This window comes from Mirounga angustirostris, unplaced genomic scaffold (assembly GCF_029215605.1).
Source record: "Mirounga angustirostris isolate CCGP_5_RB_7025 unplaced genomic scaffold, mMirAng1.0.hap1 SCAF_13, whole genome shotgun sequence".
Taxonomy (NCBI): Eukaryota; Metazoa; Chordata; class Mammalia; order Carnivora; family Phocidae; genus Mirounga; species Mirounga angustirostris.
In genome coordinates this window covers 23,888,410-23,910,529 of record NW_026991721.1, presented here as the reverse complement: position 1 = coordinate 23,910,529, position 22,120 = coordinate 23,888,410, and the positions used below count along the sequence as shown (strand labels likewise).

At 44.7% G+C, this 22,120-nt stretch overlaps 1 protein-coding gene across 4 annotated transcripts in view; it reads right to left on the bottom strand.

The window, feature by feature from the left end:
- PAMR1 (peptidase domain containing associated with muscle regeneration 1) overlaps positions 1-22,120 on the bottom strand; it is a 154,441-nt gene that overhangs the window by 109,966 nt on the left and 22,355 nt on the right. For 2 of the 4 annotated variants that reach the window (XM_064576644.1, XM_064576645.1), the window contains exon 3: positions 215-257. In XM_064576644.1, the coding sequence (XP_064432714.1) occupies positions 215-256 (42 nt within the window). In that variant the 5' untranslated portion in view covers position 257. Of the gene's footprint in view, positions 1-214; positions 258-9,045; positions 9,334-22,120 lie in introns of those variants that run through there. The other 2 variants (XM_064576643.1, XM_045893902.3) reach the window with 2 other exon arrangements.

Sequence of the window (22,120 nt, the reverse complement as noted above, 5' to 3'; positions counted from 1 at the left end):
TTATTTGCACAATTGTCTTAATTCTTCACTTAACAGGTTTATACCAAGTCAGAGGCAAAATGATTTAATTCTGTAGATGAGCCCAGTAAGAATATACCTGTCCATGACAAATTATTTTAATTGGGGCCCACAAAATATTCCAGAATAGAGACATACTTCATATTTCTCCTCATTGTCCAACTCTTAACCACTGAACATAAATACACCCACTCACCTTTCCAAAGACAAACATCAACTTCAAGGGCAGTACAGTCATCCTATAAGGAGAAGGAGAAATATTTTATTTTTCCCTACAATTCCCTATTTATAAGTCCTTCCTGTTACTATGCAGAAAATATTTTATTTTTCCCTACAATTCCCTATTTATAAGTCCTTCCTGTTACTATGCAGAATGTCACTTCCTGTCCCCTTTACTCCCAACCCTCACCCTTTCAAATTCTGCCCCTCTGGTAGCAATATGCCCCTAAGTTACCTCCCCCTTGGCTCCAGCCTGAGCTTAGAGTAGCCACATGTAAAGAGAATGTTCAATTCCTGGCCCAGGGCCGTTCTCATCCTGAAGGATAGCTAAAGGGGCTAGTTTCATCTGGATTATGGAATGTCTTGTGCTTTAACTGCACATTTTCCCCCTTGTCCCTGCTCAAGAATCATAAATGAATAGGAATATGCAGGAATGATATTACTTTACAGATAGTCCTGAACCCACTCTCATGTCTCAACCTGAATCATTATTAGCTCATAACCACATTTGTGATGGACGGCAAATTACTCGGAACCTATCTGGCCACTTAATGCAGGTACATGGCAATTCTTTGGTTGAGATCTACTGAAACAGACTAGAAAGAAGGGAAGTACACAGACCAGAGCAAGAGGTTCAGTGAGTCCAAGTGATGAAAAATGGGCATGAGACAGGAAGTAATATGGCTAAGAGTCTGAGAAACACAGCCAAACAGAGGAGGTCTGAAACCTGTCCTTGAGGAACTTTACGACTTTAGAGAAGACGTAAAACCTTTTTTGACCCTGGGAGCACCTGGGTGGCTCAGGCAGCTCAAGTCATGATCCTAGCGTCCTGGGATCGAGTCCTGCATCCAGCTCCCTGCTCAGCAGGGAGCCTGTTTCTCCCTCTCCAGCTCCGCCCCCTGCTTGTGTTCCCTCTCAACAAAAAAACTTTTTGGACCCTGGGTGCTCTTTTTGAGAAAGGGATAATAATCATACGTGCCTAATAGCATTGCTCTGAAAAATTACAAGTGACAATACCAGTAAAAGAGTAAACAAAAGGCAAGGCCACATGGACCTGGCTCCATCCAATGATGCACAAACCATGGAGTCGCAATCCTATGGGAGGGAAAAGAGGAGGCTGCGCTGAAAGTTTTGCAAAATAGTTTCCATATTATTGATAAAGAAAACATTTCAATCCATTTGCACATTGCACAGATGTTTTAATTTTTCAAATATGTAACTGGTTTTGCAATAATGTGAAGCTCTTGCTTAGGCTTTATTTATATGATGGGAAACCAATGTTTTGAGACAATAAAATGGTCCATATATCATTGCATGTTATCTAGATGAGCCATTTGAAAGTATTCAGCTTTGAAATCTGTCCCAGATCCCAGCTATTTTGACTAAGTGTTTTGAAGTTAAATAGGGTGAAACTTACCCAGAAATCTTAGGACTCAGATAAATAGGTTTCTAAAGAGTTTTAAGTTGTTTGGATTAAAAACAATTTAATTTTTAGATAGTATAAAAATGTTACAAAAATATTTTGCCTAAGTGGTCTGGTTTTAAAAAACAAGTTTGAAACCAAACAGCTTTGCCCTGTCTTAAAAAACCACTTATATGTTATGAAAACCACATGAAATGGGTCCCAAATCAAATAATTTTAAGGAAACCATTCCAAAACCAGTATTTTGACAAACTTTCCAAATTTAACTGTTGATGGCAATGACTCTCAAAATTCCAGAGAAACCAGATGTAACTTTCATGCTTTCAAACTTTACAAAATGTCTTATTTTTTCCACTCCTAGTTTATTTTAGCTATTTGCCTAGAAGACTCAAAACAATGAATGTAAGTATAGTTTAGCCACTAAAAACATGCAGAGAAGAAAGGTACCACAGTGGGAAGAAGAAAGGACCTGTCTTTGAGTGAAGCCCAGATTTTGATTCCTTTTCTACCATCTATTATCTATGGTATCTTGGCACCATCCTTACCCTTTCTGTCTTAGATTGGTTTCTGCCACAAAGGAGAGCATGGGCAAGGGCTTTTATGCAAGCATGCAGGTATTTGGGGAAATGACCAAGGAAAAAGATTGGGAACTGGAAGAAGTACAGCAGGAAAAGAGGGAAAGCCATCACCAGGGGTATCTAGAGTTAGCCACCACTGTGATCAACTGGGTCCCATAGTACAGGGACCTTCTGGGGGCCATGTTGAAAGCCCAAGGGACAAAAGAGGGGACGGTTCTCACTGGGCTCCCCTGTCCATCACTCCACCATCCTCTTGCAGATCATGCATGTGTGAGTGCCAGGTGGGTCCCTGCAGACTTCCCAAGCAGTTGGGAAGTCCTGAGGCAGTGAAGGGGATCCGAACATGCCACCTTAAGATAGGCTCTTTTGGCATGAGGATTATTTTAAGCTGAAAGCAACTGAGAATCAAAAGAGGCAGAAAGAAACCTTGTCAGGATTTCCCTTATCTTGCTAAAAGCAGCAACTTCTGGGAAATGAGGCTGCCGTGAGTTCCCTCTCAGGGGAGTGTCACGGCCATTAAGAAAACAGAAAGACCACTTGCACCTGCATAAACAAACATCACAAACTTTCTTATCTTCTGCTCATTCTCCTAAAAACCTATTTGTCTTTCCTAAAGAAATCTATTTGTCCTTCCCATTGAAGAACTCTTCTCCCCCCTTCCCTTTCCCCTACTAAATTAGGTATGTAATCCTCTAACTTTAACCATTTCATGAGCTAGCTACTTCTTTGGTTAACTTCCACATGCAAATAACACCTTTTCTTCTGTTGATCTGTCTTTGTCAGTTTAACTGCAGGCCTCCAGAAGAACCTAAGAGGGCAGAGTAAAAGTTCTTCCTCCCCAACAGCAGAAAACAAGAGAAGCGAGGTACAGTCTGGACAAGGGGTGGTCAGGCAGGTTACACCTATGTCGGGTAGGTCCAGCAACGACCGGACTAAATGGTGGGCAGCCCAGAGGACATGAGCACAAGAGGGGTCCAATGCAGGTTCCTCATCTAGATAACGGGGTTTAAAAAAAAAGCATTACAGGGGTTTCATTGGTGGAGCCTATGCTTCAACATCTGCTACTCCTTGAATTAAAACCCCCTCTCTCCTTATCTGCCTGGTGAGCAATTCCTCATCATCGAATTCCTTATCTCTGTACTTTTTCTAGACCTAAAGTAAAGGAGGCTCCCTTCTCCTCTCCTTGCCTTCCTCTAGGTCCCTGAAAGCCACTTCTGTCCTTCTCTCCTTCCCTCACCTCATCACCACCACCAGCACCACCACCAATTCCTACACTCTTCTAACATGAAGGGGTAGCTCACCCGAATGTCAAGATTAGGAAAGACTCTCTTTTTCAGGCTAGCCTGATGCTTCCTCCTTCCCCAAGGTAAGCACATCAGGGTCAGGGCCCAGGGCCTCCCTTCTTAAGATCAGTCCTGAGACTGGGCAAGATGAGGCCGCCTTTGCCTCCCCTGAAGATGGTGGGAGGGAAGCAAGAGCAACTGACCCCAGCCACAAGTCCAAACCACAGTCTCTCATACCATGTCACCAGCTCATAGATCTGATGTGCTGGTCCCTAGATGAGGCCTCAGTCTATTTGGTCCCTCTGTTACAACACAAGCTCTACCAGAGCAGGAATTTTTATCTTGTTCACTGATATACCCCAAATGCCTGGATCAGAGCTTGGCACATAGGAGGGTCTCCATGTTTGTTTAATGAATTAATGAATCCACAGGGGAAAGGGGCATGATGAGCATTCCAAAAAACCCTCAATCATCCCCTCCAGACAGCAATGGGCTCTCCGTTGTGCTCCCTTAGCACCTCCCAGTATAGCACTTAACACATTATAATGATTTGATATGAAATCCAGCCCTCATGTTTGGCTTGGAGCTTCCCAAGGGCAGAGATTTTATCTTCTATTTATCTTTGTCTCTCAAAGGCCCAGCAGCACAGGGACTGACTCCTAGAAGGTGCTCAAAAATGACAGCTGGATGGATGACAAAGATAAGGAATGCAATAATGTTACATTTTAATTGTCTTTTACTTCTAATGCCAAATATTCTTTTGCTTTAAAGTTAGAACATCTAACTAACGAACCACTTCCAAGCTTGTTTGAGAACTCTGAACAGAAATGGAAAAAAAACAAGATAAGTCAAAAGGGAAAGCCCAATGGGTAAATGTAGACAGTAACTCTTGGCTCCTCAGCATCTGTTTTTGAAATCCAAGGAGCATGAGTGAGTCAAGGGGAAGGGTGTAAAGTTCTCTGAGGATTTGTTAACATTGTTAACAATATTACAATGCCAAAAAGGAAAAAAGGGACTCAAGGAAATAAGGACAGAAGCTGTTAAAACTGTAAAGAAATAGGGGCACCTGGGTGGCTTAGATCATGATCCCAAGGTCCTGGAATTGAGCCCTGCGTCGGGCTCCCTGCTCAGCGGGAAGCCTGCTTCTCCCTCTCCCACTACCCCATGCTTGTGTTCCCTCTCTCACTGTCTCTATCTCTGTCAAATAAATAAATAAAATCTAAAAAAAAAAAAAACTGTAAAGAACAGAGGCACCTGGGTGGCTCAGTCAGTTGAGTGTCCCATTCTTGATTTCGGCTCATCAAGATCTCAGGGTCATGAGATCGAGCCCCACGTTGGGCTCTGTGCTGAGTGTGGAGCCTGCTTAAGAGTCTTTCTCCTTCTGCCCCTCCCCCACCCACTCACCCTCTCTCTCTGTCAAAAAAAAAAAAAAACTGTAAAGAAATATAAGGATGGCAAATATACAGCACCTGTGACAAATAATTGCCCCCCTCCATGTGCCCTCACCCCTCCCCTTCACTCTGCCATCCTTGGTAAACATCACTGATCAATTAGATAGAGCATGTGTTTCCATCAAGGAAAAGTCCTTCCCAACCAAGATGGCAGAAGAACTCAAATTAATGGTTATTCCTGGCTGAGATCAAGAGTTCTTAAACCTAGATGAACTTCAGACTCACCTGGCCTCTTCATCACCTCAAGCCGCCATAACAAAATGCCACAGACTGGAGGGTTTAACCAACGCACATTTATCTCTCACAGTTCTGGAGACTGGGAAGTCCCAGATCGAGGTGCTGGCCAGGGACATTTCATTTGGAGATGTCTTCTCTTGGCTTACAGGTGGAAAGCTCTCTGGTGTCCCTTCTTAGAAGGGCACAAATCGCACCCTCATGACCTCATCTAAAGCTAAATGTTGCCGCACAAATGCCCCATCTCCAGATCCCATCACATTGGGGGTTATGGCTCCAACATAGGAATGTAGGGAGGGCCTAATTCAGTCCATAGCATCTGGGCAGACATTCAGAGTCCTGAGCCACCCCTTGGGGAATCCCAATTGAGTGCGCTGGAGGGGGAGCACAGGAATCTGAGTGCTTAAAAGTCTTCCTGTGAGGAGTATTTTACCACTGGCATGGTTTACAATTGCAGGAGCATGGTGATAATAAAGAACAGACTAAAAATTTAAATTTTTTAATTTTGTGCATCAAAAGACACTGTCAACAGAGTAAAAAGGCAACCAACAGAAGGGAAGAAAATATTCGCAAATACAGAATATATGGACAACACCTAAAACTCAACAATGGAAACACGAACAACCCGAATCAAAAATGGGCAAAGGGCTTGAATGGATATTTCTCTAAGGAAGACATACAGATGGCCAACATGTGTATGAAAAGATGCCCACATCACTCATTAGGGAAAAGAAAAACAAACCACAATGAGACACCACCATTAGAACTGCTACAATTAAGCGGGGGGGGGGGGGGGGGGAACCCCAGGAAACAGCAAGTGTTGGTGAGGATGTGGAGTAACTGGAACCCTCGTGCACTGTTGGTGGGAATGTAAAATGGTGCAGCCACTATGGAAAATAATATGGCAGTTCCTCAAAAAATTAAAAATATAATTACTATATGGTATAGCAATTTCATTTCTGGGTATTTACCTCAAAATAACTGAAAGCAGCGCCTCAAAGAGTTGTTTGTACACCCCTGTTCATAGCAACACTATGTACTATGGCTATCATATGGAAGCAACTCCAAATGTCCAGATGAATGGAGAGGCCAAATGTGATAAATACATACAACGGAGTATTATCCAGTCTTCAAAAGGAAGAAAATTCTAGCATATTCTGCAACATGGATGAACTTTGAGGACATTATAGTAAGTGAAGTAAGCCAGACACAAAAAGACAAGTACTTACATCATGTACTTAGGGTAGTCAAATCATAGAGACATAAAGTAGAATGATGGCTGCCAGGGCCCCGAGGAGGAGGGAATGGGGAGTTACTGTTTAGTGGGTACAGAGTTTCAGTTTTACAAGACGAAAAGAATTCTGGAGATGGATGGTGGTGATGCTTGCACAACATTATGAATGTATTTAATACTATTGAACTGTACACTTCAAAATGGTTAAGATAGTAAATTTTATGTTTGGTGTATTTTACCACAATACAAAACTGAGTTTGAGAAGTCTAGTTTTCTTTAAGTCAAATAAAGCATATTCAACGATATTGCCTTGGATCTCCAATATGATTTTCTCACTTACATATCAATATCCTTTCTTTTTTCCTTTTTTATATGAACTTCTGACTTTATTTTTTTTTTAAGATTTTATTTATTTATTTGAGGGAGAAAGAATGAGAGAGAGAGCATGAGAGGGAGGGGGATCAGAGGGAGAAGCAGACTCCCTGGGACTCCAGGATCATGACCTGAGCTGAAGGCAGTCGCCTAACCAACTGAGCCACCCAGGTGCCCCTACACTTCTGACTTTAAAATAGCTTTAGATTTACAAAGAATTGCAAAGATAGTGTAGAGAGTGCTCATATACCCCCACAGTATGGTATACTGGTTACAGTTAATGACCTAATATTGATATATAATTAACTAAAGTCCATACTAAAGTATGGATCCAGATTTCCTTAGTTTTCCCTAATATCCTTTTGTTGTTGTTGTTGTTGTTCCAAGATCCTGTCCAGGACAGCATATCACTTTTAGTCATGTCTCTTTAGGTTCCTCTTGACTGTGAAAGATTCTTAGACTTTCCTTGTTTTTGATGACTAGCTTTATTATTCAGTTATAATTTCCAATATGGTAAACATCAATAGATATAACCCCATATAAACAAAAGCTCTTCAGAAATCTCAATAAATGTTAACACTATAAAGAGGTCTTAATGGGCACCTGGGTGGCTCAGTTGGTTAAGCGACTGCCTTCGGCTCAGGTCATGATCCTGGAGTCCCTGGATCGAGTCCGCATCGGGCTCCCTGCTCGGCGGGGAGTCTGCTTCTCCCTCTGACCCTCCCGACCCTCCCCCCTCTCGTGTTCTCTCTCTCTCAGTCTCTTTCTCAAATAAATAAATAAAATCTTAAAAAATAAATAAATAAATAAAAAATAAAGAGGTCTTAAGACCAAAATGTTTGAGAGACACTGATCTAGCCAAGAGGTATTTTTTTTCAACATCTACCGTGTGCCAAATGGTGGAGACTTTATAACCACAGCGGGTGTATATTGTCCTTAAGCAGCTCACCTGGAGAGGAAGAAGTGTTGAATTATATTAGATAGTCACTGTAGATTTATTTGTCTGAACACTGAAATGGGGGTGACTCTGGGAACACAGAGCAGGTGCGGCCCTTCACTCCGATGATGTGTCACTGTCTCTCTGAGACCGCCCCTGACTCCCTAAGTGGAATATCAAAGGGGAAGGCAAAACCACACAGGGCTAGAAGGCAGGAAAGGCAGCCCAGGCTGAGAGCATTCCATATTCACACAACCAGAGGCCAGAGAGAGGAGCTATGCTCCAGGGGTGTTTAACGTGGCTCGTGTGCAGACCACACAGAATTCATGAACAGGGAGGTTGGATGCCTGAAATAACAGAGAATAAATACATGTTGCAAAATCTCTCCATGTTTTCCTATTAGCAGATGATAGTAGTTAACGTCTCCTTGTCACAGAGGAAATGGGCACTAATGACTCAGCAGAGGTGCCTCATTGAAAGAGAAGTGGCGCCATGAAATCTTTGTCAGGATCTTCAAACGAAATCCACAAACACTTCACCTTGCAACATCAGTTTTGTTCCGTGGTGAGTAGTTTTTGTACTTTTATATTCAAACAAACACATATAATATGGCCTAGAACACACAACGCATGTGAACTCCTGTGACACAGCATAAAACTTAAGGACACTCTCTGTTTGCAACAGACTGCTTGGGGACCCATGGCACATTTATAAGATTCAGTTATTATTAAGAATTGGGTGGGGAAAAAAAAAAAAAGGAATTGGGTGGAGAAGTTTGCCTAGCACAATTTGAATGCCAGCCAATCATCTGTCGTCTGCAAATGCCCATCAAGCCCTATAAAGGATATCCTTGGAAGGGTCCTTGTAGCTTCTCACCCTTCTATATCCTTCTTCCATTAGTCTCTCAAGCCAAGATTTTTTTTTTTTTCAATTTTTTTTAAGATTTTATTTTCAAGTAATCTCTACGCCCAACATGGGCCTCGAACCCACAGCCCCAAGATTGGGAGTCTCACGCTCCACTGACTGAGCCAGCCAGGTGCCCCAAACCAAGTTTATTTTTATTTAGGCGTCAGTTGTGTTTGGCGTGGTAGGCAGCTTCTGAGATGGCTCCCAGTGATCCATTCCTCTTGGTATTCACAGCCTGGTGGAATCCCCATCCCTTGAGTGTGGGCTGCACCTAGTAACTTGCCTCTAACAAATAGAACATGGCCAAAAAGATGGCTATTACTCTCAACATTCAGTTTTACAAAGGTTCTAAGTTCTCCCCTCCCCTTATCCTCTCTCTAGCCCTCTCACCTGTTCACTCTGGTGAACCGCAGAGCCACACCTTGTGAACATCCCCACAGACAGTCCCGCCTGGCAAGGAACTCGGGGCAGCCTCCAGCCAATAGCCACTGGGAAACTGAGGTCCTTAGTGCAGCAGCCCACAAAACACCCTGAAGATCGCCAACAATCACATGGAAACATCCTTCCCCAGCCGAGTTTGGAAATGGCCGCAACCCAGATGATCCCTTGATGATAGTCAATGACAGACCTTGAGTCAGAGGACCGGCTAAATTGTGCTGGATTCCTGACCCATAGTAACTAGAAGATAAAAAGTGATGTTTTTAAGTCACTATATTTTGGGGTCACTTGTTACTTGGCGATAGATAACTAATATATTTTCTTTTGTTATATTAGAAATTGATAAAATTTAATAAAAGGAAAAAGTTCTGTGTCTTTGCCAGGCTGAGAGTGTTCCAGAGAATGCAGAGGTCAGGACTGGGAAATCCATTTGTCAGAAAAATGTTCACATCCATCCTCTTCCTCCCAGGCATTCTATGAAATTGCATTTTTGACATGCGCTGTCCAATTACCTCCTACTTCTGTAATTACACAAAGCCGATGAAGCTGTATGTTTAAGTGCCTCTGATCCAAGGGCTGCTACTATCCACTTGAATTCTCTAATCTCCCTTCTTTTGCGTTCAAAAATTCAATAACATGCTACCACTTGTCAAAGCCGACATCCTCCCCCATGGCGAGAAAGGCTCTGAACTCAAAGATTTGTACGTCTTTGTTTTTCCTATTCAACTTCCTATTCTTCTTCTGATGTTTACTCTTCTTGTCAGTGCCCCGTATCTAGAGTATGGACTAATAAATAGCGTTTGCCTAATACTGCTGTTTCCCATTAGGGCTTCCAAATTTAGGCTGGATCTGGGTATAACAGGCAAGCTGGAGGGTAGCTCTGTGACAACAGGCATTGGGTTCAAAATTCAGTGGTGCTTGGGATTAGCCAGTCAGCCTTCCTTCCAACCAACCCAGACCCCAGGATGGTCCTTAGGGGCTGGGTTAGCCCAAGTCCTTTGAGAATCAGACTCCAACAGGAGATTAAATATCTGAGGATTTGGTAGGGGAATCATCTGGGAGGGAAAACAGGGAAGGAGGCAGAAAAGGCCGGAAGAACCACCAGACTGGGATGTGAATCTGGTCGTGAGTGAAGGAGAGAGGGAGGGAAGGTTGGGCAGAAGTGTCTGAGACCACCCCACACTCCAAGGAGGATTCTCCAAAGCTGTCAGGGAGTCTTCAAGCCCAAGTCAGTGGTCAGAGGAGTGCTGGGTCTCCCAGGACCAGGTCTGACTCAGTCTCCCTACCATGCGGTTGCTGGCTGGGAGTAGAACGTATGGCATCCGCATACTCATAGCAGTGGATTTCGGGAGCTGGAGCCCTCGGTCACTTTCACCGTGTGGCTAGAAGTGTGCAAGGAGCACTCTTGTGGCCCCCTTAGGGGCACATGACAATGAAAATTCTGGAAGCAGTGGGGCAGGGGCGTTATTCTGGAATGGTAGCACCTCTCTAACAGTTAACCCTCATAGCTTTTCTTCTTCATCTTTATTGACAAAATATGATCTTCACGCTGTCACCAAAGGGCAGAACCATGGCACGTTTCATGATTTAGGGAGCTCATTTGCTGTGTTGGCATGCTTCTGACTCATTCATCCATTCATTTCTTCTTTTATTCCTTCAGTGATACTTCTGAGAGTCTGTTCAGGTCCCGAGAGAATCAATGCTGAACAAGGCATCTGTGGAAATATCTTGTTTTGGGGAAGAGGGATGACAAAAGTGTGAACCAAAATATGAAGACAAAAATTTCTGATTATAATAATACTTCAGGGAAAATAAAAACAGGATGATGCAAGAAAGAATGACTTTTGGGCAAGGGGGAGGAAAACCTATTATGTTCCATCGTGCTTTCTGCTCCTTTCTTTTCTTGTCCCTCAGACTCGATTTTGGAACCTTGAGGCGGGGCATCGAAACTGCCTCCAGTTTGTTTTCCTTCCCAGTATAAACATTGGCTTGGACTACTCACTGTAACTTCCGCCTTCCCCTAACGATGTTATTGCTGGCAAGTCATATTCCTGAAATACTGTGAGCTTCCCCCTGCATCCCTCTATCCACAGGGGATAGGGTTGGTCCTGCAGTGATGACTACACATTTCTTCTGGGTTAGTAACTCCTCTTAATTTGTTTTGGACTATCCTGATTTTTCCCTTCACGAAATAAAATCCCAAACAAACAAGGGTCAAACAAGCCATGTGAGAGAAAAGCCCACCAGTCCGAGAACACCAGGCCCTCCCCTAATTAATCACAGTGGTTGAGCATCAGCCATACAACTAGCTGAGGAGGAAGCATGTGGGGGGCGGGGGGGCAGAGTGCTGGGCTCTTTAAGATCTTCAGGATCTTAAACTCTCACTTTCTGTATCGGCTAGAGTATAGATGAAGGGGCTGTAACACAGAGACCCTGAAATACAGGGTCTTGCCTCTAACTTGCTAGAGTTAGTCTCTCAAGCCAAGTTTGGTTTTTTTTTTTTCAATTTTTTTAAAGATTTTATTTTCAAGTAATCTCTACGCCCAACATGGGCCTCGAACCCACAGCCCGAAGATTGGGAGTCTCACGCTCCACTGACTGAGCCAGCCAGGTGCCCCAAACCAAGTTTATTTTTATTTAGGCGTCGGTTGTGTTTGGCGTGCTAGGCAGCTTCTGAGATGGCTCCCAGTGATCCATTCCTCTTGGTATTCACAGCCTGGTGGAATCCCCATCCCTTGAAATACAGTGATTTATGCAACAGACGGGTCCGTGTCCTTTTGATGCAACAGAATAGTGGTAAGACGGGGGCGACTGGCACCTCTACTCTGTGGGGTTATCTCGGGACCCTCTCAGGGTGACGCTGCACAGTTGGTGCCAGCTCAACAGTAGTACATCCAGACACCTGCCAGAGGGAAGCAGGGAAGACAGAGGAAGGATACCATTTCCTCTTCGGGGAGTGACACGGAAGTCACATGCTTCTGCTCCCATGCCATCAGCAAGACTGAGCACATGGCCACAACGAACTTCCAGGGAGGCTGAGAAATGGGGGCTCCCACTGACCTGAGAGCACCCGTGGAGTGGAGGCGCCGGGGAGTGGGGGGAGTCTCTTACTAAATGGGGGAAAGAAGAGCACAGACAGGCTTGGACATTTAGCAATCTAGGTCATGCCTGTAACAAGATTCCATACTTGTGTTATGACTCTGCTAAGGAATGAATGTTATGGGCAGCCTAGCTCTTAATCTTTGTTTGCTTTTCTTCCCCAGGATTTTTCACTGACCTAAACCTAATGATTTTGAACATATGTGTTTTAATACGGGGCTGATGGCTCCCATAGACCCCAGGAGAGCCTTAAAAAATTTTTATGAGAATTTTTTTAAATCGGGGGTTTTCCTTTTGATCACAGTCTTAAAATTGAATGTTACCATCTTGTGCATCATTCTAATGACTCCACATAATCAAATCATGCCGTGGGATCTCAACGGCCTTGTTTGTCCCATGGCACAGATGTAGACTTAGCGCAGAAATGTTGGGTTTGTCCCAAATTAAGGCCAAATAAATTAATAGTATAGTATACTCCACAAAGGGAGTTTCCAGAGCAGTCCAAATAGAAATGATGGAAAAATGGATCATCACGTGGCACCCAGTAGGATGCCAAAAGAACTAATGAGGTAGTGGTCAATATCATGTTCTCACTTGAGAGGTAATTTGGTTTCAGCAAAATAACATCATCCTTCCCATTAAATTAATGTTGTTAAATAGAACCACATTGGCTTTTTAGTTTTGTGTGAATTTAACTTGTATTGAATTGAATTACAGTTGACCCCTGAACAACACGGGTTTGAACTGTGTGGATCCACTTATCCGTGGAGATATCTATCTATATATAGATATATATAGATATATCTATATATATACACGGTACAGTACTGTAAATGTATTTTCTCTTTCTTGTGATTTTCTTAACAACATTTTCTTTTCTCTGGCTTACTTTATTGTAAGATTACACTACATAATGCGTATAACATACAAAATTTGTGTTAATCAGCTGTTATCAGTAAGGTTTCTGATCAATAGCAGACTATTAGTAAAGTTTTGGGGGAGTCAAAAGTTATACATGGATTTTCAACTGCATGGGAGGTCAGTGCCCCTAACCCCCACATTGTTCAAGGGTCAACTGTATACTGAACCCAATTTAATTTGCTTGAATTTAACTTGGCTTTGGTTTTATACAGATACCAGAGCTCTAATGACAAGGTTGAACGTAGCATTATAATCAAACAATTGTACACTGGGAGGGAAGTGGAAATTGTTTTCTTCTTTCAAAGGGACCCACCCATTACAAAAATTTAAAGAGCAGAGGGACGCCTGTGTGGCTCAGTGGGTTAAGCGTTCAACTCTTGATTTCAACTCAGGTCATGATCTCAGGATCATGAGACTGAACCCCCCCGCCCCCGTAAGCAGGCTCCCCGCTCAGCAGAGAGTCTTCTTCTCTCTTCCCCTCTCCCTCTGCTCGTGTACTCACACACTCTGATAAATAAAGAAATCCTTAAAAAAATAAAGAGCAGAGTTATCATGAATAGCTCTAAAGGATTATCAGTGACCCTTCCTTAGAGTGATTCTCTCCCCTAGACTATGATTCTAGCAGATCCTAAAACATTTCTGCCCTGGTGACTCTTACTTTAGATCTTGTCCCAGCTCACCACTCAACCTCAATGGCTGCTCTGTTGTCACCACCTTCAGAAGAGTAAACATGGAATTTTCTAGTGTTTGCAGCATTTCCTAAACCAAAGAAATTTTGGCCGGGAGGACGGGTAGGTTACACGCTGACCGCTGCCAAGTTTCTGCTGGGATAGTTGATTTCTGCTCCCTGAAAGGACAAGGAATGAAAAGTTCCTTTCTTTGCCTCCTGTCTCGCCCGTGACTGCAGCTTCGAGGGTAACTATATGACAAGGGCAATAAACATTCCACCCCCTGAGGCAATGGAGTGGGAAATGGCACATATAGAGGCTGGGTAGTGGCGCATGCATCAGTCTACCTGGTGCTTGGAGATCCTTTGGGATGAGAGGTGCTATATAATTGTAAGTTATGGAGACGCTTAATCAACTATTCTCCCACCGACTTGTGTTCTGTCCATGATTTACTGGCGCCTCTGTTTACCTACAGGATAATAGTCCTGGTGGAAGGGAGTATGAGGAAATAAATGACTCAGTGGGTGATTAATTGTCCTGGCGCAGCACAGAGTCCAGTACCAAGATCATTATTTCTATTGTATGACAAGAAAGAAAGAAGGAACAGTGAAGCAGTGTGCATAAATAACAGGAGAAAGATTTCCTTGCTGCTCGGGAAAGTTCTGCCATCCCATTCTTTTCAGACTACTACCTGAAGGGGCCTATTCCACAGTCTGAATTCTCATCTCTTTCCTGAGCCTTCAGACGTGACCCTCGCTAACTCTTTTAGTAGGGAGCTAGGGAAGTTTGCGCCGATGGTTTCCATCCTCTTCACTGCCAAGCACAGGGGAGCATGGCCCTGCAACTTTGCCTTTTCTGGAGCTTGACAATACAGGCTGTATCTTAGGAGGCAGCTCTGCACTCTGAGAATAAGAGGCAGTGGGGAGGATGATACATTTGGATTGAATGAACACTATGAGCAAAGATGGTACAACAGGCAGGAAAGCTCAGGGCACAACAGGGCATCAGCTTTTGGCACCTTAATTAACGAAACTGAGCATTCAACCCCATTGTTCAAAAGCCCACCACATATTAGAAACACTTCACTTAGAAGCCTTAAAAAAATGCCAGTGCTAGGTCTCACCCTTGACCCATGAAAGCAGAAACTCCGGGAGGGAAACCTGGCACTGAACCTTTGTAAACCACTGATCTAATGGAAACAGGATTCCTGAGCCTTGGAGGTAACTGTTTGGGAGCCTGGGGGCATTGATTTTATTAGGGAGTCCCTCATTAGCCTAAAGAGAACATCAGGGAAGAGCCTCGCACAAGCTGCTGGAGGACTGTTCCCCCTCCAACATTACTGCTTCCAATTGGGGAAAATAAATCACGGAAGAAGGACAGCACCTCGTTTTAACTAGTCTGCGTTTTAATAGCCCATCAGCTCTGGTTTAAATGCTTTTTGATAGCACTGCACAGTTGACCTTAAGCAAAGCACTTGGATTCAACCTTGACATTTACCATAATTAAACAAAGAAGATTTTTCTCATTAAATATTATTTTTGTTTCTTGGACCATGAATTGAAGTGTGAGTGACAAATGTCACAGAGGCTAGAATCCTCCAAAGGGAGGATGGGTAGGGTGGCAGGGAGAGGTAGAGAGCCCCCTCCCCCCAATTCTCATAGATACGATCTTTAACTTCCTGGAATCCTCACTCATGGAGACAGGAAAGTGGATCGCTTCTGGCAATGTCAGCCAGGCCCGTGATGAAACCCTCTGCGCCCTCCTCATCTTCAGCAGGGAGGCTCTGACACTTACTTTGTAAAGTATTATCTCATTTCCCTGCCATGCGTGATTGGACCAGAAGTGGGTAGCACAAGTTGGGTCCATCCCAAGTTGGGTTCACCAAGGTTTCCCCAGGAATTGGGAATGGAGTAAGAAAAGGGGAGTATGATTTTGTTTGGATAGTTGGGCTTGTATGATGCACATGTCCCAGTTGCCACATGAGTCAAGAAGCAGAGGAAGCAAGACTCCAGGGAATAAGAATGGAACAGAGGAGATCAGAAGCAAAAGATGCAAGAAGAGTCTGGCTTGTGCTCTGGTCCCTGATCCTAGGCCTTTCCCAAGGCCCCCTTTTGTTCCTGTCTTGGCCTTCAAAAGACACTCGTGTGTCTTTATAATAAAGCAGGTGGAGAAACATCCCAACCCCTTTCTTAACCTTACTTACCTTCCCTCTTTTCTTAATGTGGTGTCCAGGGGCCAAGTCAGCCACTTAAAACTGAAATCTGATGTAATCCCTAACTCTCTGGAAACCACCTACTGAGAAGGGATTTTGGTAACATCTTCCCAGCTCATGATGAAACCCATTAACTCCCTTGTGATGGTTAATTCAATTTAGCTTGTGCTCAAATATTTGGTTAAACATTATTCCAGATGTTCCTGTGAAGGTGTTTTTTTGGGTGAAATTAACATTTAAATCAGTGGACTTTGAGTAAAGCAGATTACCCTTCACAATGCGGGTGGGCCTCATCCAACTGGATGAAGGTCTTAATAGATCAAAGACTGGCCGCCCCAAGCAAAAAGGAATTCTGTCAGAAGACCACCTTTGGACTCAAACTGCAACTCTTCCCTGGGCCTCCAGCTTGCTGGGCTACCCATCAGATTTTGGACTCACCAAGGCTCCATATTCACATGAGCCAATGCTTTTAAAATCAATCAATCAAACATCTCTCTCTCCCTCCCTCTCTCCCCTCCGTTCATTCATTCATTCATTCATTCATCCATCCACACATCTTGTTTCCTGTTGTTTCTGTATCTTCTGGAAAACCCTGACCAATACATCCCTCCCCATCCATAGAAGTGGGCCTCTGGCTATTATTATTACTACTTCCTCCCATAGTTATTTGCAATGTCTTAGCATTGATACTAACTGGGGAATAGGGAGGTGGTGTGGCAAAGGAGAATGGACACTGGATCTAATTCAACAAAGGAGTGTCTCTGGGGCTCCTCCTAGGTTATAGCAGAAGACCCCTGAGGGTCCTCCAAGTGTCAAAATCCACAAAAGGTACCATAACATCTCAATAAAGAGTGAGCCACTACCTATTCCTGGGACCTATCAGAGTCACGACCAAGTCTTAGAACACACAATTTTAGGTGGTAATCTTCCTTTTTGTTTGTATTTCCCGTTGTTGGGAATCTTGTTTTTTTCCCTGTAGTCCTTCTGCCATTTTAGACCTGGAGAGGGAGAGAGAAAGCCAGACAAAAGGGAGGAAGAATGATACAGAGACAGTTCTAGCCAGATGGGAGGGGAGAGTAGAAGGTACTACTGGGGGAGGGAAGAGCTGAGAAGAGGGGTAAAGAGAGAAGGACAGGCAAATGAGACCTGAAGCCCTGACCTCCCACACCCCATCCAGGTCTAAAGCTCCAGGCTGACATAGGTAGAGTGCTCACTGGGCCATCAAGGTGGGTTTGGAGAAACCTAGAAACGTCATGGCTGGTGCTCTGCTTCCCCAAGTACTGTCTGGGAGAGACAAGCCTGTAAGGGAAACCTACATTTCCAAGGGGTGCTGTGCATTTCAAGGGGTGGGTACCACCAGGCAGCATGGGCAGAAGTGGGTGCCTGTATAGACAGGGCCTGGGACAGCCTTACTTCCACCCCTACACCAAGTCTCCCTTGCCCAAGCCTGAGATCTGAGAAGCCTGCCTGCAAGGACTTGCTAAGACACAGAAGGAAAAAGCTGCAGCAGAGGCTACAGGGAGGTCTGACCATGACTAGGGGCCTGAAGGTAGACATGACCAAGTCAGAGAACCAACAGAGCCAGCAAACTCCAGAAGCAGTGGAAGACGGCTGAGCTTGCACTCCAGGGACTGCAAGACTATCCGCCAGGTCCACCAGGCTTCGCTCTCCGGCAGGGACACTGGGAGGCCTGAAGCTGAGACCCAGACAACCACACACAGACAAGGGGCTCCTTCCCCCTCCCCTGCCCTCCACCTCAGATGCCATCTTGGAAAAGAGCAAGACCAAACTTCTTAAAAAGTGAAAACCAGACCTGATGGGAAACAGAACTTCAAAATATTTATACCCAACAGGGACTATTTTTGAACTGGAAGAGCCTGAGATGCCTTTCACGGACATATTTGTGTGTTTCTTTTTGTTTGTGGGTTTTTTTCCCCTACGCTTATAAGGGCTTCAGAGTAGAAGGAGATCAATTACTAAAATAAAGATTTCCGGGTTTTGCGCACCTGAGCGGTAGTGCATAAAGTCTGGCCCCACTCCAGCTGTAACAGAGGATGGGGAGGAGACAGGTCTTTCTTGCCTCCATGTCTTGGAAGGAGAAGTATCCACCTCCCCACTCTCCTCCCACCACCACCACTGCCCTGGGAGAGAGAAAGTAAGAAACAGTCCCAAGGACACCAGTCACTTGAGCATGTGATTCACTATCCCTGAGGAGCCGTCATTACGATAACACGGCAGCCAGAAACATGAGGGCTGATATTTAGAAAGATGGTTTGAATCTCTCCCTCTATCAACTACAGCGGTTGCAGAAAGCTCTGAGAGAGGCACCAGGAATGCAGTCGGTGGGTGAAGGAGCTGAGCCAGGACGTGGTCTTTCCTAGTTGTTGAGAGACTGGCTGAGGGGCTCAACCGGGAGAGTGTGCCCTTGCTCCTAGTTCTGTCAGCTCCCTTACCTGTTACACTAGAACATTGCAAGCGCTGTTTGAGCTGAGGTTTTCAGAAGAGAAACCAGCCTTGCCAGGACAAGGAGAAGAAGGACCGGAGAGTTGGGACCACAGTGGGAACTCACCCTGTGTCGCTGTGGTGGGTGTAGCACAGCTCGGGAGCCGCCTGGAGAGCTGCCTGTCCAAGTGTGGCTCGGCTCTGCTCACTCCGCGGTCAGCTTGTCCTACACCAGCCTCTCATCCCCTCAGCCCTGTCGTACTGGTCCATGGCTTTTCAGACCAGACCCGTTGGTTCCTTGAGAATTCTCTCCAAGTGATATGTTAGTTCTAATACTGTCCCTGGCTATGTACTTGCTAAAAAAAGTACAATCCTTAAAACCTGGTTGCTTTTCAACCACATCTCTACCACCCTAGCTATTTCCGTTCTTCCTAGCTACTGCACAGATCCATGCCACAGCTTGAATCACAACTCCTGGCATCAGTTCTGCAAATTTGGTTTTCATATGGCGACCATTATTGCACACCTTCAATGTGCTAGGCACAGTAGTAGACATTTTATTTTCTTTCCAGTCCAGCTGGGTTATATTTTCTTTATTATGTTATGTTAGTTACCAGACAGTACTTCATTAGTTTTTGATGTAATGTTCCATGCTTCATTGTTTGCGTGTAACACCCAGTGCTCATTGCAATATATGCCCAATATATGCCACCGGGCTAACCCATCCCCCCATCCCCTCCCCTCTGAAACTCTCAGTAGTAGACATTTTAAATGCATTTCATTTCATCCTTACAACGCTTATGTGAATTGAGTATTATGAGCCCCATTTTACAGAAGAAATAGAAGTGGAGAAAGGTAAAATTACCTTCCCAAGGTTGCAAAGTGAGTCATTTGCAAATCCATGATTTAAAAACCCAGGTCTATCTTTAATCAGAGCACGTGCTCCTTCCACTGTGGTGCACTGCTTCGTATGTCTGCTCGACCCACAAAGCTGCCTGTAGCCACACACCAATGCCTTTCCTCCCTCCTGCTGCTGCTGCTAGGGAATGAGAGCCTCTCGATCATTCTGACTTGTCACTATCGTTGTGCGAAGAGAATGACTTCTGGATTCAGTGCTAACTGGATAAATCTCACCCACCCCTGGAGACCCTTCATTTCTTGTATCCTGTTATCAATTGCCTCAAAACAATAGTGTACGTGTGTCTGTGTCTGTTCAATACACGCTCCTTTGGGTTGTCGATGAAAAAGATGAACTAGATGTTGGAATGCTTATATGCCAGTGCATATTACACTCCACTGCTGTCCCAGGAGACCTGTCCAAATATCAGCTATCATGCAAAAATGGCTTAACCAGCCTGTAAATGCTAAACCAGCAAATGCTTTCCAGAATTCTGTCAGTATTTTTTAAACATCTGAATTGTTGGGCATTTTATAGTTGGTTCACAAGGATGATGAAAGTGGTTTGTCTTGTGTATCCCACTTCCTCGTTTATATTGGTAGTTTGAACCTTCTCTTTTAGAACAAGGCCCTGGTTTTGTCCTTCCTGTATGTTCCCCTGCTTGCCCCCGGTTATGTCTCTAGCTCCTTCGCATAGTCACTGCTAAGTTCTTGAGGCATTCATTAATCATGCCTTTCTCCTCTCTAGGTTCTGAAGAAATTGAGAAATACACAAAGGCGTCAGAAAGAGGTCCTAATACCAGGTGTATGGCTGGCTACCCGGACTGGTGCGTGGGGACTGACCCTGGCGCCTGAATGAGTTTTGCACTCCTTCCTCTCTGAATTACACGGAGACATCTCTTCAACAGTCACAGCAGCTAGACAACCGCAGGCCTCTCCCCTCCAGGGCAGAGCCGGCCCCCATGGGCTCACCACACGGAAGAGGCAGGAGCAGAAGAAGGATGTGTGCCGGCTTCAGGCCATCGAGCCCGAGAAAGGCAGCCACAGAGAGTGTGGGAGTTTGAAAAATATGGCTGCAGCCTCCTCCCATCCCTACACGCACGTGCCCCTGCACTATGAGGTCACTCCTTCTCCCCTCAAGAAATAGACGTTCTTTCTCAATTCCCTCTTGAATCTGGGCTGCCCTTGTGACTCGCTTCGGCCAATGGAAAGTAGTGGAATGACATTATGCAACATCTGAGCCCAGACCAAAAGAGACCCCTGCATTCTCTGTCTCGGAACCCAGCTGCCAAGTGAGGAGGCCTCAGCTGGCTGTCGCCAAGGATGAAAGCCAGCATGCTCCAACTGTAACCTGTGAATGACACCATCCAGGAGCAGCCAAAACCCAATCAAGATGCTAACTGATCACAAGCACATGAGCGAACCCAGTAACACCACAGAGAACAGAGAATAGCAATTTCGACTGAGTCCTGCTCCAATTGCCAGCCCACCAAATCTCGAGCAAATAAACTTAGGCACGAACAGAGAGCACGCTCAGTAATTACTAATTCAGCCTCACCAATCAGATCAGCCTCTCTGGTATAAGGTAGTGTGGCTCTACTACGGTTTTCTATGGAAACATGATGGGTGGGGTAATTTTCCCACAAGTGATGAATCCTGCTCCCATCATGTATGCTGAAGTCTTCCAGAAACACGAGGGGACTCTTTAAACACTGACCTTTACGAGGGGCTATTGAAAAGTAGTGTATTTCTTTCCTATTGCCGCTATAACAAATTAACACAAACTTGGTGGCTTAGAATGGCACAGAGGTATTAGCCTACATTTCTAGAGGTCAGAAGTCTGAAATGGGTCTCGCTAGGCTAAAATCAAGATATCAGCAGGGCTGCATTCCTTCTGGATACTCAGGGAAGATTCTTTTTTTTTTTTTTTTTAAGATTTTATTTACTTATTTATTTGACAGAGAGAGACACAGCGAGAGAGGGAACACAAGCAGGGGGAGTGGGAGAGGGAGAAGCAGGCTTCCCGCCGAGCAGAGAGCCCAATGCGGGGCTCGATCCCAAGACCCTGGGATCATGACCTGAGCTGGAGGCAGACGCTTAACGACTGAGCCACCCAAGCGCCCCTCAGGGAAGATTCTTTTCCTTGTGTTTTCCAGCTACTAGAGGCCGCCCACATCTCTTGGCTTATGATCCCCTGCATCTTCAAGGCAACAGTCGCTGGTTGAGTTTTTCCCAATGACTGACTCTTTGACCTCCCTGTACCACACTGAATGACCCTTTTGATTACATTGGGCCCACCAGGATAACCCAGGAGACTCTCCCTATTTTAAAATCACGTGAGGAGCAAGCTTGATTCCCCTTTGCCATCTAACAAACATATTCACAGTTCCAGGGACTTGGACTTGGACATCCTTATGGGGTGGGGGTGGGGGTGGCATGATTCCGTCTAATGCAAATAACAGTCACAGAGCAGCATCATGCTCCTTAGGAAGGATTGACCCTCAGTTCTCTGCTTGCACCTCTCCTGACAGTTTCAAAGTACCCTCAAAGTAGGGGAAATAAGAAGCCATATTTTTATGACATCTTGGAGTCGATCACGTAGGACAGAAATGGAACCTTGTTGGAAACAAAATACATTTTATCTCTTGCTTCACTCTAATAGTCCTGTGAAGGCCAAGTTGACAAATGGCCCAGCTTCCCTCTCAATCATGTTGCCAATAACAACACTGAAGTGGTGCTTGGGGCCTTTAGGCTGGACCCTGTCAACAAGACGGGCCTCACAGAGTAA